The sequence below is a fragment of the Protopterus annectens genome, chromosome 1.part0 (assembly GCF_019279795.1).
Source record: "Protopterus annectens isolate FY-2018-M chromosome 1.part0, PAN1.0, whole genome shotgun sequence".
NCBI classification, from domain to species: Eukaryota; Metazoa; Chordata; order Ceratodontiformes; family Protopteridae; genus Protopterus; species Protopterus annectens.
The window spans coordinates 538,388,718-538,414,996 of NC_056725.1; the positions used below are offsets into that span (position 1 = coordinate 538,388,718).

The following is a 26,279-nucleotide window of genomic DNA, read 5'->3' on the forward strand; positions in this document are numbered from 1 at the left end:
TTACCACAGCCTGGCGTCATTAATTTCACTCATTTCTTGCCTGCAACAGGAGTTTCGATGGTGGGCACAGGCCTGTCACCACAACAAGGGACAGCCATTCACTTTACCCACAGCCAGGCAAAAACTAACAACAGATGCATCAGATTATGCCTGGGGGCACACATGGCCGGAAAATGTATTCAGGGCACATGGCCCGCAAGCCAAAGGCATCTTCACATCAATCAAAAAGAGATGCTAGCTGTACAAAATGCCCCGACAGCCTTCAAGGACCTACTTCATCCGGGACATCTGCTGATAAAGACAGACAACACCACAGTCATGTGGTACATAAACAAGCAGGGGGCACCATTCCTACCCCCTCTGCAGACAAGCCATGATCTTGTGGAACACAGCATTGACTTACCAAGTACACCTGGAAGCACAGTTCCTGCCAGGAAAAACAAATGTTCTGGCAGACCAACTAAGCAGAAACCTCATGGATCCTCACGAGTGGAAACTAGATCCACAAATTTTCAACATAAGGAAATGGGGATGCCCAGACATAGATCTTTTTGCCTCCCCTCACAACTGCCAACTTCAGAGATTCTGCAGAAGGACTTTTCACAAACGAGCATGGAAACTGGATGCCTTGTCATTCAGCTGGAACAACCTTACAGTCTATGCCTTTCCTCCACTGCCTCTCCTCCCCAAGGTACTCCTAAAGGTCAGACAAGAGAAGCCACAAATGATACGGATTGCCCCGGATTGGCCACGCCAACACTGGTGCCCAGTCCTAAGGAGCTTGTCTCAAGGCCCAGCCTGGAAATTGCCTCATATTCCTCATTTACTGACTCAGCAAAACAATCAGATCCTGCACAGCCAACTCAGAACCCTAAATCTAGCTGCATGGCGGATAGTGTAACCATTCAGAATACACCTCTCTCTAAAGCAGTTGTGGATGTTATTTTGGAGGCCAGGAGGCCCATCACCAGAAAATCTTATGCAGAAAAATGGAAGAGATTCTGTGCTTGGAACTAGGCACTAGGAATTGACACGCTTGTTCCAAATATTCCTCAGATTTTACAATATCTAACTGAGATGCTGGACAAAGGCCTATCCTTCTCATCAATTAAGATTCATGCCTCTGCCATTTCAGCTCATTACAATACGGACCCACCTATTTTTTCACATCCATTGCTTAGGCAGTACCTCAGGGGGGGCCAAAAACATAAGACCTCCAAGGAGAGCACCAATACCTGCATGGGACCTCAATTTTGTCTTGGAAAAACATACACTGCCTCCTTTTGAGCCAGCCAATACAGCTGAGATAAAATTCTTATCATGGAAAACAGCTCTGCTCCTAGCAATAACTTCAGCAAGAAGAGTCTCAGAGTTACAGGCATTAATGGCTGTGGAATCTTTTATCTTCCATCTGGACAGGGTTTCTCTAAGGACAAACCCAACATTTATGCCTAAGGTAGTGTCCAGTGTGTCTCTTAACCAAACCATTAATTTGCCTACTTTTTACCCAAACCCACAGAATAAAGGGGAGAGACTTCTGCATTCTTTGGGCATACACAGACAGCTACGCTTCTACCTGGACAAAACTAAAGCTTTCAGAAAGACTGAGCAACTTATAATGGCATATGCTGCAGGATCACAAGGAAAGGCTATCTCAAAGCAGACTATTTCAAAATGGATAGGACACTGCATTCATTTCTGCTATTCACAACATGGCAAATCAGTGCCTAAGGGCATTAGACCACATTTTACCAGGGCAGCAGCCACGTCAGCAGCCTTCCTCAGAGGAGTACCAACCAAGGATATTTTGGAGGCTGCAACTTGGACTTCAGTGCACACTTTTACTAAGCACTACCACTTACCTCTTTACTCTAAATCCAGGGCAGGCTTTGCCACTGTAGTTCTGCAGGGCCTTATAGCCATTCCTAATTCTATTTAGACCCAGCCACCCAACCTCAGCTTTGGGATTTAACCTAAGTGTAATGACTGCAACAGTGAAACACGATGAACATAGTACAGTTGTGTACCTACCATAAATGTAGATGTTAGAGTGTATTCACTGTTGCAGTCTAGGTTACCCTTCCACCATCCCCCTTTCTTTGCTGGGACTTATCTGTACTTCTCTATTCTATACAACCTATGTGGTGTATTTGCTTGTAGATGAAGGTATTGTTTATTTTAGTGCATGCTTTTGTAAGCTATGTTTTTTAGCCTACCCTTTTGGGGGCACCTGACATCTGGGGCAAGAAAAACTGAAGAAAATGGCATCGGCTGCATCTTTTATACCCCTGGCGTACTGACATCAGGGAAGAGGCGACAGCAACCGACGCCGGACCAGAACTTTGGAATTCAGGCCGACTGCGGGTAGCCTGCCAGCAGGATATAACCCAAGTGTAATGACTGCAACAATGAATACAAACATCTACATTTATGGTAGGTACACAACTGTACTTTTCTAATATTTGTGGGAATGTTTGATCTTTGAAGGTATGAGGTCAAGGACTACTGGCCCAAAAAGCAAGGCACATATCATCCCTAAGGGGTCTGCAGGATACAAACTACAGGGCAAAGCTTCCAATCTCTCCTGGTAGCACTTTTTAAGCCCATTATTTATTACTAATTTTTATTTTTGTTGGATACTTTCAGGGTTTTTCTAGTTTTGATGCATCTAGTAAGGTGTATAACTAAGGGGCATTTTATTTCTTGATGGGCCTAATCAATGCCATGTACTAAGGGGTTAAGATTTCTTTTGATTTTGATATACATTTTGCTTTTAGCTGTGCTAGGTAACCACTTTTGCTATGCGATGGACTAAAGAGAGGGAGTTATCTACCCATGTTTCCAGGTCTCACACTACATATTCATTTTTAAGAGGCATGTTGTCAATCTTGTGTGCTGGCTGGAGGGATTGCTTAGCAAGCACAGCAGTATTACACCTTTTGACTACTAGAATCCATTCTTTGTGTTTCAGTCTTTGATATGTGTAAGCTCTTGAAATGTTTGTCAGTAGTGGGTTTTAAGAAAGATTCCAGTTTTACATTGATCTGTGAACTTGGGTTAATCAGAGGTCTTAGTTTGTGATTTTGAGATCTGAGAAATGGATGAGAAGTAGCAGTGGTCTTTATTACGAATTCCTGAGGAACTCCACCAGTCACCTTCATACTTTGCAAAGATGTGCTAGATACTCCTACTGTGTGGTCTGCCACTCTGCAAATAAACTGTCCATCTAACTGTATTCATGCCAAAGAAATGCTGGCCTTGAGCTGTGCCCTCTAAGGTGTCTTACTGCATTACCTGGACAGCCTGTATTAGTTGCAGACATTACAATAGTTTTTGTTGCATTTCAGCACGCAGGGGGCACTCGCTCTCTTATCTGTTGAATAGACGAGTTCTGGTAGCTTGAATATGGCTGTTCAGCAGAATGTTCTCCAAGCAGTTTATATCCCGTTACAGTAAAATGCCCTGCTGGACCATCTCAGCAGGTTGTCATTCAGCCTTCACTGATGGAGATTGAACCCAGGGATGCTCCAGACTTTATAATGGAAACTTGTACCCTTTCTACCTTTGAAGTGGCAGATTCTTGTGTCTTGATTTCTTCTGTAAAAGTCTGTTCCTGTTGGCCATCATTTCCTAATGCAGGGTCTTGAACTGCAAGCTGCTATGCCTACAGTGCTCTGGGACAGCATGTCCTTAAGCCATCCTTTTTGCCCTTGGTGGATTCTGAATTAAGTTTTAGGCAGACCAACAAAATACTATATCTGAAGTAGTTTACTTCATTTGATCTTCAACCAGTGGGTCTTCGGATCTGTATCGGATCCAACACGGACGCATTTTCCAGCTATGGCTCTGAGCTCCATGCTCCTCCCCTTGCCCATAATGCCCCCTGTCTCCCTTCTCCCCTCAGATCTCATTTGCTGCCTGAGAGTGCACAAGCGTGGTTCAAACTCCAGCGTGTTGTTTCAGCATTTGTAAGAGTATATTTTTCTTTTTTAGCTTCCTTTTGACTTTTCCTTTCTCTTGAACTTTTCTGTACCTTCCCTGGGTTCTTTGTTTAGGTAGTTAAGAATAAGTAGGCGTTTCTTTCCTTTCTCCTCCTTCTGTTTCTCCTTTTCCTCCTTCTCCTTCTCCTCCTCCTCTTGTGAGTGTGTGTGTGGCCGGCTGAAAGGATGGCAGATGCCCCGAAGCCCGGTTTCAGAAAGTGCACAGGGTGTGGCCGTAAACGTTCCCTGGCAGATGGCCACACTCTGTGCGTGGTCTGCTTGGGGGCTGAGCACCTCCATTCCCCCTGTCCTATTTGCGCTGGGTTTAACTCCAGGGCACTTAAGGACAGACCAGACAAATTGATCCTTAAGGGCTTATTGCGCTCTTCTTCTAGGACTGCAGTCCCCTCTTCCCCTGCAGGGAAAGCAGTGGCTGCTGCTCCGTTTTCCTCTTCCCTGGCCTCTGGGACTCCCACTCCCACCAAGAGGTCCAGGGAAGGGGATCAAATCAAGAAGGACTGGCCTTTCCAATGATCCCCGACCTCTTGTCGCAAGCCGGCCCGCTGCCAAAAGTGAAACCTGTATCCAGGCCTGTGACTGTTTTCACCTGAGCCCAAGGAACAACAAACCCGGTCAGGTCTTCTCCCCACTGCCATTCCCGTATGATTTTGGCGTCGTACTCTCGCTCCACTTGGAGCCTCCTGGAAGTGGAGATTGACACGATGATGCGAAGGTTTATCCACACTCAGATACAGATGGGAGTCTTGCCGGGGCCTTCTCCCTCCAGAACTGATTCCTTCCAACAATTGTTGCGTCCTATTACTCCTTCTCTGATCCGACCCATGGTTTCGAAGTTGTTGGATCTGAGGACGATCAGAATCGAGCTGTCAGCGCCTATGGTATCCTGTATCTTGATGCCGGCCGGTGCCTTGAGTTTGTCGGATCTGACAGGATCGGATCAGAGCCGCAGCTTCAGGGTCGGATCCGAGGAGGGCGTTTTCTGTTCCGAGCCTGTCTGAGAGAAACTTCCCTCTCGGCTGCAACTCCCCTGTCAGGACAAGGGGGAGCAGCTTCCACCTTTTTTGCCCAGAAGGCACGTTCCCCTTCAGCTTTCAACGTGGTGGAGAGGGCTCTCGTCGGGTCGAGACCTCAGACCATCTCGTCCTCTGCATCCGTCCAGACCCCCTTGGCTCTGAGTGTGGTTCCAGCCATCTTGCCCTGTCAGGTCAGCCCATGCCTGTCATGCCACAGGTAGTTCTGCCTTCGGGACAGCCAGTTTGTGAGGCCTCCCCGGCAGTCCCCCTGAGGAGGCCCCCCTGCAAACATATGTGTAAAAGGAGGCACTTGGACACTCCACCAGATTCCCTCACAGAGGACATAGATTTGGATGAAGAGGAACGCTCCCCAATGTCAAACCCCCCCCCCCCCCCGGAGGATGTCTTCTTTGGGGACATCATGGAGCTCCTCCGACATGGGGGGGTCCACCCCAAAACCGACCTCAGACGAGTCTGTGTTTCTGGAGGCATTCGGCACGGGCCCATCTAACTCTTGGGTGTCCTCTCCTGCCAACCCACTTGTGGAACTAATAACATCTAGGGCTTGGAAGGAGCCAGACACCGTAGAGCCAATCCCTAAGCGGCTGGATAAGGTTTTGAGTCCCCCCTCGGACAAACTTCATTGGCACAAGGGGTCCCCTGTAGATGCTATGATGATGGCGGCGGCCACCAAGAAGGAGCTAGCTCAGAAGAGCACCACGGTCCACCCTCTTGACAGAGAGTTGAGAGCTTTGGATCGCTTTGGGAAGTGAGTTTATGCTTCAGCGGCCTTCTCTGTGGGGGGGACTGAACTATATGGCGCACATTATTCGACTCCAGAAAGGTCTTGTTAAGGAAATCATGGAGTCAACTCCAGTGTCCATGTTAGCAGAGGGCAAGACGTTCGATGCACGAATGGCCACCCTAAAAGCAGTAGCCAACACGTCCATGCGTTTGCTCTCCCATGCCATGGAGGGAGCTGCACAGGCGGCGGGGACAGGCGTTGCCATTAGGCATCACGCCTGGCTATGCTTATGTCAATTTACGGAGCCCTTCAAGGCGTCCTTTACCAATGCCCCTTACGATGGTTCTTCCCTGATCGGGAAGACGGTCAGAGAAACTTTAGTCCAGAGCGAGAAGGACAGGAAGACACTGTCTGTTGTCGGGATCCGCTTCTCTCCACCTCAAAGGTCCTTTTCCAAGAACCATCAAGGCCCAAAGAAGATGTAGTTCCGCAAGTCTCGGGAGTTTTCCCGGGACGCTGAGGATTCGCCTTCCCACAGAGGCAGAGGGGGATTTGATAGAAGCCGCCCAAGTGGCAGGGGGGTCCTAAAAGTTTCGGGTCCTGAGAACCCTTTTCGGATAAATCCGGGCAGCAGCCCTGAGGGGTTGCCAGAGTGCTCTTCTCTGGAGGCAGTCAGGGGTCATTTGTCTCTGCACCCTTTAGCATGGGAGTCCATAACAAGAGATCAATGGGTGTTTTTCATCATATTCAGAGGCTATTCCGTTCCATTCCAGGAACCTCGCCCATCCAGCAGAGCCCTCCCAGACTTCCCACCCACGCAGCGGGAGGAGGCAGCAGTACAAATAGATTCACTGCTAAGGAAAAGAGCCATCCAACTGGTCCCCTTAGACCTGTCCAGATCCGGAGTTTATTCCAGGTTCTTTCTAGTGTTGAAAAAGATGAGGGATCTCAGACCAGTCTTGGATGTGTCCTAATTGAACCGGTCTGTAACAAAGACAAAATTCCGGATGGTCACGATTCAATCTATCTTGCCATATCTGCAGGCCAGAGACTGGATGTGCATAATCGATCTCCAGGACGCATACTATCAAGATTGGCAGGCGTTCCCAGAGGTTCCTTCACTTCCGGCTGGTAGCCAGTCTTCAATTTCGAGCCCTTCCCTTTGGTCTCACCACAGCCCTCCGGGTGTTCACTAAGGTAATGATGGTAGTAGCGGCTCACCTTAGGCTTCAGGGTATTCAGGTCTTTCCGTACCTGGGCGATTGGCTCTTTACTGCCCCTTCAGAGCATCTACTTTGTCAGACCAGGGGCTCCTTCATTCGACTAGCCAGCAAGTTGGGCATCACGATCAGCATGAACAAATCTGCTTTACTCCCGGTTCAGGTTTTGGATTTCATCGGGGCACGGCTAGACACATTACAAACGAGGGCGTTTCTTACATCAGACAGGATACACAATCTGAGGTTACAAGTCTTGCATATTCTTCAGCCCCATTTATTGACAGCCGAGGCAGTTTTAAGAGCTTTGGGGTCTGTGGCGGCCACAGTCAATATTCTTCCAATGGCGCTCCTTCATATGAGAGTGTTGCAGTGGATGCTTTTGATTGAGTGGTCCCTGTTAGATCTCCTTGTCCTTTCCAGTGAGAATCTCCAGTGCATGCAGGGACTCCCTTTGGTGGTGGATTCAGTCTCCAGCTCCCCTCAAGGGATGTCCGTTCCAACTTGCCTTTCCCAAGACCACGGTGACCACAAACTTCTCCCTATTAGGGTGGGGGGGTATTGCTCATTTAGGTCAGTCCAAGGCACGTGGTCCCCTTTCGAGACCTTTCTGCACATCAATGTTCTAGAGATGAGAGATGATCTCCTTGCATTGCAGGACCTTCCTGCTCATTTTCCTCTAAAACCAATTGCAATTCAGACGGACAATGTCAGTGGTCTGGTATATTAACAAACAAGGGGGAACCAGATCTTATCCCCTGTGTCCAGAAGCCATGAGAGTATGGGAATGGCCGATCTCCGCCATCTGTTTTCTGGTGGCAATGCACATTCTGGGATGGTCCAACATTCTAGCAGACAGGCTCAGCAGATCTATCCTGATACCTTACAAGTGTTCTCTGAACCCTTCAGTAGTGGAACAGATCTTTATAGAGTGGGGTCGTCCTTGCTGCGATCTCTTCGCATCTCCTTCCAACGTGAAATGCAGTGAGTTTTTTGCTCTGAACCCCCCCCCCCCCCCATGCTGGAGGAAACCCCCAGAGACGCTCTGATTCATGCTTGGCCTCCCGGTCTTCTTTATGCATATCCTCCTCTTCCCCTGATGTTGTAGTTTCTGTAGAAAGCCTGAAGGCTGGGGAGCACTGTGGTCCTTATCGACCCATTCTGATCTTGACAGGTTTGGTTTCCCTTACTCAGGTCTCATCTAGTTGTTCCACTGTGAACTTTGGATCCGGTTCTGGATCTTCTCTCAGATCTATCTGGGATCCCACACCCAGACCTGGACAGTCTGAAGCTCACTGCTTGGCTGCCCTGGTTCCCATGATTATAAGGACTCCCAGTTTGTCATCCCCTGTTAAGTTTATTCTGGTACCAGCTCAAAATCTTCCACCAGAAAAGTGTATCATAGTAAATGGAAACGTTTCTTCATATGGGCCTCTCAGCGGTCCCTGGAACCTTTTACCGCTCCTCTTTCGGTAGTCTTACATTTTCTGGCTGTCGTTTTTCAACAGGGCACCAGTTCCTCTACGGTTAAAGTCCAACTGGCAGCCATTTTTAATTTTCACGTGGGGTAAATAAGTCTTCATTGGCTTCCTCTAAACTTTGTAAGACTTTTCTTAAAGGTGCTTTTCTTCTTAGACCCCTGGTAAAGGATCCTATCCCACTGTGGGATGTTACCTTACTGTTGCAAGCATTAGTTTCTCCCCCCTTTGAGCCTGCGGCTTCAGTGGCTTTGCAATTTCTGACTTGGAAAATCTTCCTTGTTGGTCGCAATCACGTCCGCCAGAAGGGTGTCTGAGCTTCAGGCTCTTTCAATCAAATTGCCCTACATGATTTTTCATAAAGATTGGGTGTCGCTTCGCACCAACCCATCTTTCCTCCCTAAGGTAGCTTCGGAAGCCAATATTAATCAGGCCATTAACTTGCCAGTCTTTTTTCCTAACTACCAGAACAAAGGGGAATATAAGTTACATTTATTGGATGTGCCTAGACAATTGAGATTTTACCTGCACGGGACTAAACTCTTCCGCAAATCTGATCAACTTTTTGTATCTTATGCCAAGCCCTTCTTTGATAAATCAGTGTCGAAAGTGACAGTTGCTCACTGGATCTCACAATGCATTGTCCGAGCCTATTGGGAGAGAGGTCTTTCTCTGCCAGGGAAAATGAAAGGTCGTTCGACTTGATCTGTGGCTAATTCAGCGGCCTTTTGGTCCGGGATATCTTTGGATATTTGTTCGTGTGCCACATGGGCCTCATCTCATACCTTAATTTCGCATTATAAATTAGACATTGTCTCTAGGAGTAGAGCATCCTTTGGCTCTGCGGTGCTCTGTAACATCCTTCCATGAGGGCCACCCAAGAGTTTGGTAGCTGGGGACTCTGTCCCACAGGTTGAAGATCAAATGAAGTAAACTACTTCAGATAAAGAAGTTATGTACTCACCATAACGTCCCATCTGAGTAGTTGTCTTGAATTAAAAAATAAATTGCTTCTTAAAGAGTTGACTTATATTTTAAAGTTTGGTACATTGTTCCCTAAGGGGTTAAATAATTAAATTAATTGGCATTTTTTTGTTTAATGTTTTATTGAAAGTGATTAATTTATGTTTTAATTGTATAATTAATTAATTGATATGTATATATAGGCAGGTAACTTTTTGTGAATGTTATACTCCTTGAAGGCGTATGGAGCTGAGACATCAGTGTGTGTTTTAAAATAAATTTCCTGTAGATTACTAGCTGGTGGTCCTATTTTCTTATTTGGTGTTTTCAACAGTGTGGTGTTGCTGTATTTGCTTGGTCCAGGATGGCTAGTGATCCCAATATGGACCTGCCTCGTTTATTTCGTGACTGTAGTGGTGAAGGAATACAGAAGTCACTTGAAAGTTTTTTCCATCTGGGTGACCGTCGGAATGTTTCCGGTAATGTTATGAGCTTATCCAACAACTAAACATCTATTAATGATGCTAATAACACAGTGACTGTGTACCTAATGTGTGGAAGAAATTGGAAGAAGATTTGTAATAAAAGGTATAATAATTAGTTTGCGGCTGTTTGCCGTAAAATTACTTCTACCCTGTCTGCAGAAAATAAAACGTGAAAAACTTGAAAAGCTTATGTTCAGAGAAACAGCTACTTTTTTAATGTTCAGAGTTAACAGAGATGCATTGAGCTAGATATTTCTCCTCGGGGTCTACGAGCATACAAAGACACTTCGTTACCATTCAATATGGACAATGATACAGATAAAGTTTTTCACCAGCGATGGGTTACTGCTGCTCATAAATGTACAGTGGAATGGATTTCCATTCTGTTGGAAAGAGACAGATTAAAACAAAATGAATTGAAGGAACAAATTAAGAAAACATGTTCATCATTGACGATCTAAATGATGAATATTTAGATAAATTTCTGTGTGACATCAATAATAAATTGAAATCCTATGAGGGTGATATCATTGAGCGGGAAAAAAAAGCAAATTGCTCCGTGATTGCGTGACTATGACAACAGGAGGGCCTTTGTATCTCGAGCCAGTCGGAGGAGGTCGGGGAGACGCATACACTTTCAGGAAGAGGGAGAACACCCGAATACATCATTCTCCAATTCGGAAGGGCTGAACTCAGCCAGAGAAGACGAAAGGGATGAATATCCATGACTGCCAAACGCACAGCAGGGTGAACAGTTTCAACAAAATTTTTGGAGGAATGGTAATGGAACAAAAGGAGGTCCCCAAGGGAGAAAACGAGAGAGAGAGAAAACCCTTCATGGACAGTTTAAAGATGGACGGCAACTGTGTTACTTTAAAAGAGGTAAATGGCGATGTACCTGTGATGAATAAGTGTAACAGTTATGTTATAAATTTATCTGGTTATACTCTGAATAACAGTGAGTATAATGTGCTTAATTGTGGTATTAAATGTGTGCCAACTGTTATTCCAAGATTACATGAGGTCAAAACTGATTTGTTTTGCTTTTTTAGAACGTTACACTTGAAATGTGTTTTTAGTAGTATAAATGATGCTAATGGTCCTCCAATAGAGGGCGATAAGTGTGGATGAAATGAACAGTGATAGTTCTTGCTCTTGTTCTGAGGAAGAATACAATGCGTATACATTGTTCGATACTAGTAAAGTAATTTATAAAAGCAAATTTATGCCTCCAATATTAAATGAAGATGTTCAACATGTTTATTTGATGTTACAGTTTGCAATAGAGAGAGAATTTGCTGAGTTTAAAAATGTGGGGTTTAATTTAACGAAAGAAGAATGGAAAACTTTGAAAAATTTAAGTGAAAGGAAAGATTATTTTCAAACCTGCAGACAAAGGTAACAAGTTAGTAATTATGGATTATGTTCAATATTTAAACATGTGTAATGAACATTTAAAGGATGGTAGTGCATATGAACATGTAGAACTAAGAGTATATAAAGAAGCTATAGTTAAGTATGCTAATTTACTTAAAAAAGGTAATAGGTTGGGCTACTTTTCTGATAATGATATAAAAAAGAAGATTCGAGTGGAAGGATGTGAGATGGCTGTATTTTATTGCCTTCCTAACATAAATCCTTCACAAATCCTCTGGGACGTCCTATAGTATCTGGAAGAAAATATTTTTTGTATAAAATGGGCCAGTTTCTCCTTTTTCACCTATTACCCAAAGTTAAATTGCTGCCAGCCTATATTCAAGATGTGTTTGATTTTTTGAACAAAATTAAGACAGTTCAATGGGGGGTGAGAATGGATTGGGTTACCATTGATGTAAAAAGTCTCTACACCAAAATAAATCATGATTTTGGGTTGGAAGCCATAAGATTTTTTTGGGGCCAAAGTCCATCTACTGAATTTATTGTAGAGCTGTTGGATTTTTGCCTTGTAAACACAATTTTTTTTTGAATTTGGAGAAACTTTGTACAGACAGAAAAGTGGAACTCAATAGGGGTGGCTTTTGCCCCCTCAAATGCCAACCTTAGTATGGGCTTATTTGAAAATGAATAAATATATATATATATATATATATTTTTTTTTTTTTTTTTTTTTTTTCACAGACAAGTTAAACTTTATTGTAGCTTTATTGACTTATCTCATCTTCTTGTGTGAAGATGGTGAAGAGGAAGTAGAAGGATTTATTAAGATGTTGGGAAGTAATAGGTTTGGATTAGAGTTTGATGGTTTGAAAGTTGGAAAAAGTGCATCTTCCTGGATGTTAATTTAGATGGTAGTAATAAGTCCATTCAGACTAGTGTCCATAAAATAATTGATGGACTAAAATATATAAGGGCAGATAGTTGTCATCCACCCCACACTATTCATTCCATGCCCTTTGGGGTATTTATTCATGTTTTTAGATTATGTAATAATTAATTTGATTACAAAAAGGAAATGTGCAATACAATTAATATGTTCAAAGTGAGGGGTTTTGATAGAATCCGCGGTGGTGCAGCGGTAGCGTTGTTGCCTCACAGCAAGAGGTTCTCCTGTTCGATTCTGTGCTGGAATGTCTTCTGTGTGGAGTCTGCATGTCCTCCCCGCGGTCGAGTGACCTCCGAAAGACATGCGTGAATGGGCGTGCCTTCGCTGAAGGTTGGGTGTCGGGCTGGCAACTCGGCACCATAAAAATCTACTGCCAATCATTAGCGGACCGGAGTTCCGCTGTGGTGACCCCTAACCAGGAAAAGCCAAAAAGACAAACAAAGTGAGGGGTTTTGATCAAGAATTATTAGAAGAAAGTTGGAATAAATTCTTAAAAGAATATATTTTACAGCCCACTGCTAAGAGATGCATACAAAAATATAAAATAATAAAATAAAAAAAAACAGAAAATATATATTTTTTACTACTACTTTTAGTAGTTTTAGTGTTATAGTTAAAATGTATTAATGTATTATTGGGAGTATATGTATGTACAAATGACTCCTGTTTACATAATTTAAGGCCCCCTATCATGTCATTTAGGAGGGGCAGAAATCTGAGATTTATTATTGAAAACCAAGTTGAGAGTACCCTCCATAAGAATACAAAGTAATATAAAAGAATTAGGGACCATTGGTTGCAAGCAGTGTAAAGCTTGTAATTTTATTGTTCAATATTTTAGTAAAATTAATGGTTTATTGTTTGAGATTAAAGATGGTTTTTGCTGCAATACTGAAGGCATAGTATATGCTCTTAAGTGTTCTTGCAACAAATTTTATATTGGAGAAACAAAAAGAGCATTTAAAATTAGATTATTAGAACATGTTAGGGACAGTTAATAAGAGGGAGGAAAGTGCATTAGCTGTGCACTTTAATACATTTCATAATGGTAATGTCAATGATTTAAAAGGCACGATTTTGGAGAAAATTCATACATATGATGATGAAAATGAATTTAAAAAATAAATTGCTTCTTAGGGTCTACTTATAGTTTAAGGTTTGGTACATTGTCCCCTAAGGGGTTAAATAATGAAATTAATTGGAGACTTTTTGTTTAATGTTTTATTGAAAGTGATAAATTTATGTTTAATTGTATAATTAATTAATTGATAGGTATATATAGGCAGGTAACTTTGTGAATGTTGTACTCCTTGAAGGCTTATGGAGCAGAGACGTCAGTGTGTGTTTTAAAATAAATTTCCTGTGGATTACTAGCTGGTGGTTCTATTTTCTTCTTTGGTGTTTTCAACAGTGTGGTGTTGCTGTATCTTTGGATATTTGTTCGGCTGCCACATGGGCCTCATCTCATACCTTTATTTTGCATTATAAATTAGACAGCGTCTCTAGGAGTAGTGCATCATTTTGGCTCTGCGGTGCTCTGGAACATCCTTCCATCAGGGCCACCCAAGAGTTTGGTAGCTGGGAACTCTGTCCCACAGGTTGAAGATCAAATGAAGTAAACTATTTCAGATAAAGAAATTATGTACTCACCATAAAGTTCCATCTGAGTAGTTGTTTTCAACAGTCCCCCCCCCCCCTTGTTCCCCCTAATGTTATCATTCAGATGATATTTTTTTCTTTCTTATCAGATGGTTATTGTTTTGATCCTTAGTTCTGTCCAGGCTAAGGGAGTTTCCTGTTGGTTATCCTGGTGATAAGATGTCATTAGGTCGGGTGTCTGATGCATGTTAGGCAGCAAACTCGATCTAAGGGGAGAAGGGAGACATGGGGCATTATGGGTAAGGGGAGGAACATGGAGCTTGGAGCCATAGCTGGAAAATGCGGCCATGTCTGATCCGTTATGGATCCGAAGACCCACAGGTTGAAGACAAATGAAGTACAACTAAGATGGAACTTTATGGTGAGTACATAACTTTATTTCTTTTGTAAGGTCTCAGAATTAAGCCAGGAATCTAGTGCCTTTGTTCAATGTGTGTAGGCAACTATCCAGTATCCATTGGATGTCCCGCCGACTACTGATTTGGGGAGCATGATTAAAAAACAAACAAAAAAAAAAAAAAAACCTAAAGGGTGTAAGCAAGGGGGCAAGCCCCCCTGCACCCCCCGCTACTTAAATATACCAACCATTTCCGCATTGAAGTGTGATCTCTGAGTTGGTATATTTAAGTAGCGGGGGGTGCAGGGGGGCTTGCCCCTCTGCTTACACTTTCCTTTTTCTTTCGTTTTTTTTTAAATATTGTTTTACATGTTCGAACATTTAAATGTTCGATCGCTAAAGTTCGATCTTTAGCGATTCGAACATTTAATTGTTAGAGTATGTAATATAGACCCGAATTTTCCAGGTCACCAGAAATTCAGGCCTGCCCCTACAGCCACTTCACCCACCCAGGATCTGTACACGGATGTGTCAGACACAGGATGGGGTACAACTCTAGGAAACTGCAAGGTCAGGGATGTGTGGTTCCCTCCTCAGCCAAAAGAAGTTGTGAACGTAAAGGAAATGAGAGCTTTGTTTTTGCCCTCAAAATCTTCAAGCCCAGGATTTCACCAGGGGTCCTAAGGTAGTTCACAAACAATACCACAGTCCTTTGGTACATGAGCAAGCAGGGAAGGACAAAGTCCTACATCCTCTGCAGAGTGGCATTATACGCCTGGGAGATAGCCCAGCACAAACAGGTTTCACTTCAGGCTGTTTACATTCCCTCAGCTCAGAATATGATGGCAGACTCTTTAAGCTGGTCTATGACTCAATCCCACGAGTGGATGTTTAACAAAGATGTGTTCCTGGACCTTTTCCATTGATCGGGTATCCCTCAGATAGATATTTTGCCTCTCCTGTGAACAGACAGCTTCCCAAGTATTGTGCCAGGGTTCCACATTTTGGAGCATGGAAGGTAGGCACTGTATCCTTTCCGTGGAAGGGGATGTTTCTGTATACATTCCCCCCTTTCCCATTCATTCAGAAGGTTCTGATGAAAATTCAACTAGAGCAGTCTAAAATCTTGCTGGTGACCCCTTTTTGGCCAAGACAGCATTGGTTCCCCCTTCAACCTTTAGCCAAGGGTAATCACCACAAGTTTACCCCTCTGGATAGACTTACTCACACAGGACAAGGGAACTTTATTACATCCACAGATGTTGACCCTAAACTTGACTCTGGCTGATGGGGCTTTGATTCCCTTTAGGCACCTTTACACTGAGAACGTGCTACAAGGTCTGCAGGAGGCCAGAAAACCCACTTCTAGGAAATCCTGTCTCTCCTTGGTTTCCAGGCTGGAAGTTAAGCTGTTCCTAAAAAGCATCCTTCACATTAGACCACCAAGGAAACCAGTGCCTCCTTCTTGGGATCTTAGTTTTGTCCTGGAAAAAACCCTAGCCCCTTTCGAACCAGCAGTGTCGTCTCATCTTCCTTGCAACACTGCACATGGAAAATGGTTTTCCTAGTGGCCATTACCTCTGCCAGAAAGGTTTCTGTGCTGCAAGCCTTAATAGGCTCTTCAGTCTTCACTGTCTTTCATGGGGACAACCCAACCTTCATGCCCAAAGTGGTAAGGGAGTTATCCCTGAATCAGGCTGACAGTCTCCCTACATTCTTCCCTTTTCCACAATCCATCCATTGATGGGATTCTCCATACCTTGTATGTTCAGACAACTCTGATACTATTTGTGCAAAATGAATCCCATCTGTAAGTCTGACAAATTGTCTCCTAAAACCCAAAGGCCCTGGGCCAACCTGTTTCCAAGCAAACTCTCTCTTCTTGGATCTCTAAAGCCATTTCTTTCTGCTACTCAGCTAATGGAAAGGATGTGTCTTCCCTTTTAAGGGCACACACTACTAGGGTTGTGACCTCTTCTGGGCCCTTCTTTAAAGGTATGGATACATTTTACATCCTGGAGACAGCTACCTTGTTCTCTGTTCATACCTTCACCAAGCACTACAAACTGGATGTTATTTCCAAGTCCAGAGCAGGGTTAGCCAGAACTATTCTCTATGGCTTTATGGAAAATGTTTCTGCTCCTCCTCCCAGTTCCTCCTCTACATGAGCTTTGGCATTCTCCCTTCAGTTATGAATACTGCAGCATATGAATAGAGGGACATAGAATAGTTATGTAGAATTGCACCATAACTATAGATGTCCTTCTCTTCTATATGCTACAGTATTGCCCCCCCCTCCTATGCCTGTCTAATCCCTGGTCACCTGTTGCTCACTTTATCAGGCTGGTGCTTTGCAGCATTCAGTTCTTGAGGTAGGTACGTGTTGACGTCTGCTTTATACTCTACGTTTCTATGGCCAATGTATGGTGAGTGTTGTGCGCTGTCACACGTACCTTGCAGTAGCATTTAGACTTTGGTATACTGTCTGCATATTATAAGTACTGCAGCATATAGAAAAGGACATCTATGGTTATGGTAAGATTTTACACAACTGTTCTGTCCCTGCTTAAAGATAAGCCAAACAAACAAGGTACCATGCACTTAACATACATAGATTAATCACGCTTGTTTCATTCGTGCTCTGTAGTACATCAATTTCTTGACCATGTTGTATTTCTTACCCAGAAAAACTCAGTAGCACCTATCATGAGCAGGACCTCAACTGATCTGTACAAGTGAATGCAGGACAGAGATGCATTTGGAAACCTCATAACAAATGGGGTGTTAAAATTATAGACATCCTTTCTTATGAGTAACAAGCAATTGACAAAGGTTCTGCTGTTGAGCCATGCACAGGCATACTTGGGAAATGGCTTTCTTTTCCCTGGATTGGGCAGATCTTTTTCCTTTTTTTTTTCTTCCCTGTGCTTTCCCTTTTATACCTCTTTACTCTCTAGAGTAAAGCCAAACCGGAGGGAAAAAAGGTGAGAAATTATCCTGAGGACTCATTTCTGGCTTAGGCACCACTGGATCTTGCCCCTTATTCAGCTGGTTCTATCTCATTGTGTGAACCTCCTGACACTGCAAGGAATTTGTACTGTACCTCCATCTTGCATGCTTGTATTAGCAGCTTGAAAAGTATGACCCAGTTGCTTTTTGGGCACTTTTTCTATGAAAATGGGTAAATATAAGGGAAGCTTGAAGTTGATAAATGGAAAATAATCTGCCCTTAGTATTGAAAAAAGACCTAGTAGTTGCTTCAAGTGGTTATGCCTATGGTTATCAGTTACTTGTCTGTTTGCTTTGGATATAGTGTGGGCCTCTGTGAAGCTACATCTCTGTTTCAGCATAACTGCCTATGGACCCCACCGCCACGCAAACCTTCAGTGAAGCATTTCCTGCTAGAAAGGACATGATGCAATTGAGCCCCACCCCCAGAAGAAGAGTGGGCCTGGCAACTTGACATTTATATAGAAAAAATTACCTTACTGCCCTTTGAATCTGCACCTCATGCACTGTTGAAATTCCTTATCTGGACAACAGTGTTACATAGCGATCTCTTCAATAGAATGAGTCTCTGAACTTTGAGCCTCACTAAGTAAAGAACCTTTGCTGTGGTTTCATAAGGAACAAGCAACCCCGTGTACTAGTGCCTCCTTTATGCTTGAGGTTGTGACAGAGTTGTTCTGTCAGCTGCTGTTTTTTTCCTTATCCTCTGAGCAGAGGGGAAAACATTCTGCACTCTTGGCTGTGCATAGATAACTGTGGCAGTATACACAGACCTAAACCTTTGGGAAAATCAGATTAACTGATAGGGAAATCCTTGCATAGTTTTTGTGAATTCGACATTGACTAAATGAACTGTGTGTTTGGCACATTGCATAATTTGTGCAGTTTAACATGTGGTAAGATGTTACAGGATAAAGTCAGGTCTCCTACAATGTTCACTGATGCTACTGTGTTCTTTGAGAAAGGTTAATGCTTGGAGCATTCTAGAAGCTACTGCATGGTTCTTGGTAAACATCTTGTATAGTCTGTACAAGCTTAATGTGGTCAGTGACTAGGCTGGGTTTGCCTTTGCAGTCTTGAATGGTATTGTCACAAAAAGAAATATTGCCAGCCTAGTTATCTGGAATTTTGTAATTATGTCATTTGTGAATATTAATATGATTTGTATAGAAGTGTGACAGAGGGCGATACTGCCAGCACCGCTGTCTGGAATTTTGGTCGTCATTTGTGAGTAGTAACATGATTCATATGCCTGTGTTACAAATGCATTAGAACTGTATGTCATATTGTATAGACGTGTGCTGAAGAGATTTTTATAAACTGTTGTAACTGTTTAGATGTACATATTTTAACACGAGAGACTGAAACTTCAGAAGAGTGGTTGAGGTTGAGTTACTTTATTACTGGGCCATAAATCAAAGAGATGTCCTATTTCAATTTCAGTGCAGTAGTGGATACAATGTCTAGAACTAGAAGTGTTTTGTATTGTCTTTAAAATGTGGAGGAATGTAAATTATTTTACTACTTACACCATTTGCCAAAAGATCTAAGTGCGATGTAATTTTCACAGAGAGATGCTAAATGCTGGCAGTTTCTAGCAATGGGAGTTTTCACCTGGGATAGTCAGATGACAAGAAATTATGTCATGCTGCAAGTATCCCAAAAGTAATATTTGTGATATTAATTTAAAAACTCTCTGAAAGAGAGTGGGCATGTTGTATTTTGTCTTTGACCTGACATCAGCTGGAAAACGCGCACACCACATCTGCCTGCTCTGTAAATAAGTTAACTAGGATACAGTAATTTCTTTCAGATATAGTCAGGAATAGAGATGAGTTTAGTTTAGATGTTTTTCTTTGAGACTGTCCTGCAATGTTTTAAATATTTCCTGTGATTTTGAACTCTAAAGTTACTGATTGTTTACTGAGTATTTTGTTTTTTATTGTTTATTATTGAATATATTTAAACTTTTCAATTGTAGCTGGTTTGTTTAGAGATATTTAAGCTCTTAGAGTACTTGCATATCTATTTGGTGGCACTGTGCAGGCCACTCCTAATAGCCTTGCTCTTGGTCAAATTACCATTTGTATTAATAGTAGTAACATTACACAGCAAGATTGGACACCCTTTGCTAAGGGCCTTAAAATAGCTGATAAGTAGTGGCAGTGAAAACTACCTCATAGTCTGGGCAGAAGGGGGGCATAGCTAGTAAACCTTTGCCAGCCTTTTCCAGGTATGTATGTGTATAAATAAAATCTCAGTATTTGTGTGTGTTTGTGTCGGCTTCTTGGACAGGGACACAAAGCACTGGTTGGACAGAGAGGGTGCTGGAGTTCTTTGTTTGGCCACTCAGCTGAGATCTCAACTCTAAAGCTGTGCCAGTGGGAGGTCTTATTGGGGATCTGGAGAATGAGAGAGAAACTAGCCCCATACTGACTGTGGTCTCTGTGTGCTCCTAAGGGAAATTGCACTTTACTGTGTGTGTACTTGTCATCCTCCCTGTGTGTGCATCCCCCACTGTTGCCAGTGGTGAGGATTGAGTCTCCTTGATTACTGGGCCAGTGGTGGGGCGTCACATATTGGTTGGCAGTGGTGGGATATCCACATATTGGGATTCAGTGGTGTGGATGTCGAACTCCTGTAGCCTGTAAACAGTGGTCACTGAAGATGATGTTTGTAGTCTCAATCAGCCACACAGTGAACATTCAAAGTTTCATATCACAATTGTTTTATTTTTATGTATTTTTTTTTATGTTAGCTTAGTTAAGGAGAGCAGACAAAGATGTCAACAGAGGAGTATGGCAAGCTGATAAAAAGCCAGTTGACTGAGCTGTGCCAAGGCAAAGGACTGGTGCATGCCAACCTGACTAAAGCAGAGATGATTGCAGCCTTAGTCACAACTGCATCACTGACCAACCAGGCTGACCTTGGTGATGTACAGCTCTCAGAAAATGGACAGTTCAACCTTTCCACAGAGGACTTGAGTCCGTCTAGAGATAGAGACTTAAACTTGAGGCCAAACATTTGGAATTGGAATTAGAGAGACTGAGTCAGGAGAAACAAATGGAATTAGAAGCAGCAGAGAGACTGAGACATCTGGAAGCTGAAGAGAATGAGAGGCAGAGGCAGCATTAAAAGGAGATGCTGACTCTTCGCCAGGGTCATGGAGGTTAACGGGTAAGGGAGTGACCGAACCCTAGAAGCAATGAATGTCAGTAAGTTTCTTCCACAATTTACAGAGGGGGATAATTTTGATAGTTTCCTTCATATGTTTGAAAGGGTATGAAAACAGTATAATGTTGACCGAGGGTTCTGGGTATGGTTCCTGACCCAGAACCAACAACACACAAAAGAGATGAGGCAACCACACAGGAAACAGGACAAGTCCAATGTATTCCAAGTTTGAGCGCTTTTGTCAGGATGTAGCCAAGTACTTCTTCAGAAACTATGATAACAGTTCAAACGCATCCATTTAAATAATCCTCTCAACAGTCATATGACCTTAAAAAATGCATCAAAAAACTTTTAAAGACAGAAACAAATTCAAAATAATACTTATACATACTATAAATACTGTACATATAAATGTTACCAAAAAATTAAACAATTTCTTTTTTTAAAAAAATCTAAAACCAAATAAGAATGTAATTTAAGTATAGAGGGAATGGAAACACTATCATTGAGCCCCGGATATAAATAACCATTAAGTCTAGTCTACCACCGGAGTTCTTTGAGCTCAATAAGTTCATTCGAAGGGCCACCCCTAGCATCCTTATGCACAGCGTCTTTTCCCATAAAACCAAACTCATGGTCAGGGTTCTCAAGCACATGTCTTGTCAAAGCATTGTGAACATTCCTCTTCCTAATGTCAGAAATATGTTCATATATACATTCACAAAATTTTCTTTGTATTTTTCTTACATAAAAACAGTTACATGATTTGCAGAGAGCTAAATGGACAATACAAACAGTGTTACAATTACAATAAAAATGCATCTTGATGCAGGTACCATTAACAAAAACCTTGTTGAGTTCAATAAGATATTTATATTGGTTGCAACAACCACATTATTGGGTACCCTTTTTTGGCTAAAGTAAAAGATTGTGTAGATGGCAAAGCTTCAGTAAGTTACTTAAAACATCTTCCTCTTCTGTAAACCATTTTAACCCCATGCTTTAAAATCTCCTTGCACTCATTTTAACAGGTGAAAATGTGCCAATGTGTACCCAAGGTTTTGTAAACTTGCAGACTTTCGGGTGAAAAAGCGGTAGTAAATGACTAGGTATAATCCCTTCCAGAATCATTGTTCCTTCTTGGAGATGGTAAGGAAGCATTGTTACCAGAAGTATGTAACAATGGTGGCAAAAAAACCATACCCCTTTTAAATTAAGTTTAATTTCATCAAATATTTTGTCAGTTAAATCTTTAGGATATCCCCTGGATAAAAACATGTCAGTCAAAACAGCTGCCTCACTCACAAAAGTTTCATCTACCGTAATCATCCTAGCAAGACGAACAAATTATGTTGTTTAGTTATTTGGTAACATGTTTATATTTATAGTATTTATATTAGGTATACGTACTGTTTTGAATTTGTTTGTCTCTCTAAAAGTTTTTTGATGCATTTTTTAAGGTCGTATAACTGTTGGGAGGGTTATGTAAATGGATGTATTTGAACTGTTAGTTTCTGAAGAAGTTTTTGGCTATATTCCGATGAAAGCGCTCAAACTTGGAATACATTTGACTTGTCCTAGTTCCTGTGTGGTTGCCTCTTCTCTTTTTGTGCTGTTGGTTCTTGGTCTGTCGTTATGGTACCTGACTCCCCTTACTCCATGGTAAAGCTTTAACTGCTATTTCTAAATTGTCAGATACTGATTGAAAAATTTTAACAGTATTATAATTTAAGCAATGTTTTATTAACACCTAAAGCTTATAGAAAAGTTTTGTGAGCATAGACGCAAGGCAGATGAAAGTGTGTGATTATATTGCTGAGTTACCCACTTATTTTCATAGGTGGGGGGGAGTGGGTGTCAGGTCAGCAGTTTTGAAGGGTTGGCAGACCTTTTGGTGAGGTAGCAAGTCCTTAGCACTTTGCCTGAGGACATGAGGATCTTGTTGGCAGACAGAGAATACAGGACCACAGAGGAGCTGGGGAAAAATTGGGATCTATACCTAGCAAGCAGGGCATCACTGCACAGGAAAGGCATACCCAGTGCTGCTTATGGGTCTACGGGAACCCATGGTGGGCAGCCTAAACCGCCCCAACAGAGTCCACCAGTAGCAGGGGAAGCCACTAGTCCAGGTACGCTTCCAAGACCAAGGGATAAACGTTTTAAATGCAACCAGTGGGGCCATGTAGAATATAGATGTCCACGGAGGTAAGGTGGGGAACTAAAGGTAGGAGAGCCAGTAAGTGAGAATGCCAGTAGTAAGTTGTCTGGAGACCGCAAGGGTACCAAACTACCACAAGAGGTTATAGCCTATCTTAGTAAATGGGAAACAGACCACTGCTAAGAGAGAGACAGGCTCTGACCTAACCATTTTGTAGCCTACAGTGGTTAAAGAGGAGCACTACTTGCTTGGGCAGTCTACTTCAGTCAAAGCTTTAGAAGTGTGACAGGGAGATACTGCCAGCACAGCTGTCTGGAATTTAAGTGGTTGTGTCTCATTTGTGAATCGCAACATGATTCATATGCCTATTACAAATGTATTAGAACTGTTTGTCACATTGTATAGATGTGTGCTGAAGAGAGATTTTTATTTGTAATAGTTTAGATGCATGTATTGTAACAGGGAGGGTAAACTTCAGAAGAATGGTTGAGTTACTTTATGGCTGGGCCATAAACAAGAGATGTTATCTTTTCATTTCAGTGCAGTAGTAGACATAATGTCTAGAACTAGAGTTTTTTTGTATTGTGTTTAAAATGTGGAGGAATGTAAATTATTTTACAGTTTCCGCCATTGGCCAAAAGATCTAAGAGCTATGCATTTTTCACAGGGAAATGCTAAATGCTGGCAGTTTGACAAGAAGTGATGTCATGCTGCAAGTGTCCAAACAGTAATATTTGTGATATTAATTTAAGAACTCAGAGAAAAGTGGGCATTTTTTGTTTTGTCTTTGACCTGACAGCATCAGCTGGAAAACCCACTCACTACATCTGCCTGCTCTGTAAGTAAGTTAACTAAGATACAGTAATTTCTTTTAGATCTAGTCAAGAATATAGTTTAGCTTAATTTAGATGTCCTGCAATGTTTTAAATATTTCCTGTGATTATGAACTCTGAAGTTATTGTGATTGTTTAGAGTATTTTATTGTTCTTTTATTTATTATTATTAAATATATTTAAACCTTTCAATTGTGACTGGTCTGTCTAGAGATATTTAGGCTCTTGGAATGCTTGCATATCTATTCGGTGACTATGTTCAGGCCACTCCTAATATCCTTGCTTTCGGTCAAACCACCATTGGGATTAATAGTAACATTACATAGTAAGATTGGACACCCTTTGCTAAGGTTCTTAAAGTAGCTGATAAGTAATGACTGATGGCAATGAAAACTACCTTGTAGTTTGGGCAGAAGGGGGCATAGATAGTAAACCTGTGCCAGTCTTTCCTAGGGGTGTGTGTGTTTGTAAATCGTGTGTGTGTGTGTTTGTAAATCGTGTGTGTGTGTGTGTGTGTGTGTGTGTGTGTGTGTGTGTGTGTGTGTGTGTGTCGGCTACTTGGGCAGGGACACGAAGCACTGGTTGGACAGTGTGTGCTGGAGTTCTTGGCTTGGCCACTCAGCTGAGATGTCAACTCCGTAGTTATGCCATTATGGAATCTTATTGGGGATCTGGAGAAAGAGGGAGAAACCTGCCCCAGACTGACTGTGTTCTGTGTGTTCGTAAGGGAAATTGCACTTTACTGCGTGTACTTGTCATCCTCAGTCTGTACGTCCCCGACTGTGTTTCTAGTGGTGAGGATTGAGGTTCCTTGATTACTGGGCCACTGGTGGGGTGTCACAGGTATATTGTAGTCATAATTGGGACAGCAGACAAAACCAGCTGCTAGGATGAGATAAGGTTTGGGAATCAGCCCTTTCAGTTGTGACTACAACAGTGACCTACAAGGAATATAGTACAGTTGTCCTAAGTAACTTTTATAAAAGTTGTAAATGGAGTGCATTCACTAGTGCAGTCCTCTTTACCCTCCTCCTCTCCTAAATTGAGACTGTGTACCCTCCACCCCCTTCACTGTCCTCCTTTGCTCAGGTTCCCTGAGGAAGGCTCATATTCTTTGCCACAAGCTGCACCTCTGAAGTAAGCCAGCTGATTCAAGCAATGGCATAGCTTTGCCTAGCGTGGGGGCGGGAGACAAGAAAGACAGTGTAGGCAGATGTCCCCTATATTACTAGGTGCTTAGAGATTTCAACTTATCCTTAGATCCTCATTCATCGTAAGTACTGTGTACAGGATTGACATCCTTGGCCTGCAGCAGAGATCCCTACAAGGTATGACTGCGACTGTGACCATACTTAAACATTTATAATTATGGTAGCCAAATTTATACAGCTGTACTTGATTTAGTTTAGATTCAGATTTACTTGTTTTACTTTGACTTTGTGATCCCTTTGGTTGAAATGTGTATGGCTGTGGAAGTCATATTTGAGGAGAAGTCATAAATTAGAAACCATTGAATAATCTAGTAAGTTGTCTTACTGTCTTTCATAGCAACACCAGCCTGTTGTGAAAACCTCCTTTACATAAATGCCAAAACATGTATTGTGTGTCACTGTAATTTACTCAGTCAGGGAACAGTATAGAGGGATTTTATTTGCCCATTTAGTAAAGTAAAGCTAAATGTCTTGTGTCCTTGTAACCATTGTAGCTTCAGAGTTATCCTATCCTTGTCAGGGAGCTGTTTTCCGCTTGTGGTGGTGGTAGCAGTGTCAGGCAGCAGGATTGCTTTATAGTTTGTGTTTCTCTCTAAAAACAAAATTTAAGGTTAACAAATGCATGAAAATCATATAGTGTCATAGTTAATTTTTCCAGTACTGGTTTCGTCATTTTTAATTCATGTAAAATTAAATACAGAACTTGTACTTTATTTGCAGAGCACTAACATTCTTATCCAATTTTATAGTACTATGGCTTGCAAATTTTGGAGACTGTGATAAAAACACGATGGAAAATTCTTCCAAGAAACCAGTGTGAAGGTAATGTACCTCTTTTTTTTTTTCTTCTTCTTCTCTCATTTGAAGCACATAACACTTTACAACTTGGTGTCTCATTGGGAAGCAGTATTTTATGATGGTTTTTATGTAAACTATCATAGTGTGTAACAGGAATGTTTAGGAGGAAAATGTCTCAGGGCATTGGAGGCATCACATGTCATGGTGCATAAGGAAGTATAGAGTGACAAAACTTTGAGTCATTTTAATTGCTTCACTGCTCAGGATATGTGCAAGTCTTGTTTTTGGATGAAAATATCTGCTTTTAACTAGAGAGAACCTGTTTGTCAGTTGACAGGTCGAATCCACTTTGGATTAAAGTGGATTTGCACAAAAAAGGAAAAACTTTCAACAGTTTAGCTTTCTCTTTTCTCCAGTGTTGTGTAACTTTTGAATAGGTAAACGTTTGTTTTAGGGATGTGAAGCTTTCCACACTTATTGCCAGGTATGTGGAGGGCTTGCTTGTCTGCAAAAAAAAAAAAAAAAATATATATATATATATATATATATATATATATATCTTTGAGGTTTGCAGAAAAGTTCTGGCATATCTGTCTGGCTAGTCGACTTTCGAAATGATGTGGCTTCACCTGATCAGTATGCTTCCAAGAGCTCTCAGTTTAAACTTTCAGATTTGATAACATTTAATCTCCTCCAGGTTAACATGCTTCTATAATCGTAGAAATCTGTGATAGTTGAGTGTTTATGAAATACTTTTCTGATGATCCTCATTCATCGTCACTGCTTTGTACATGTTTGTCTGTAGTGTTTTACTATACTTCAATTAAGAAACATGGGCAGATGCATCATTAAGTAAGACTTGTTTACTGTATGTA

The 26,279-nt window shown here is 42.0% G+C and overlaps 1 protein-coding gene across 3 annotated transcripts in view; it reads left to right on the forward strand.

Moving 5' to 3' along the window:
* The window catches only part of XPO1 (exportin 1), a 1,770,162-nt gene that overhangs the window by 151,119 nt on the left and 1,592,764 nt on the right, over positions 1-26,279 (forward strand). For all 3 annotated transcript variants that reach the window (XM_044061196.1, XM_044061203.1, XM_044061211.1), the window contains exon 3: positions 25,356-25,428. In XM_044061196.1, the coding sequence (XP_043917131.1) occupies positions 25,356-25,428 (73 nt within the window). The remainder of the gene's footprint in view (positions 1-25,355; positions 25,429-26,279) is intronic.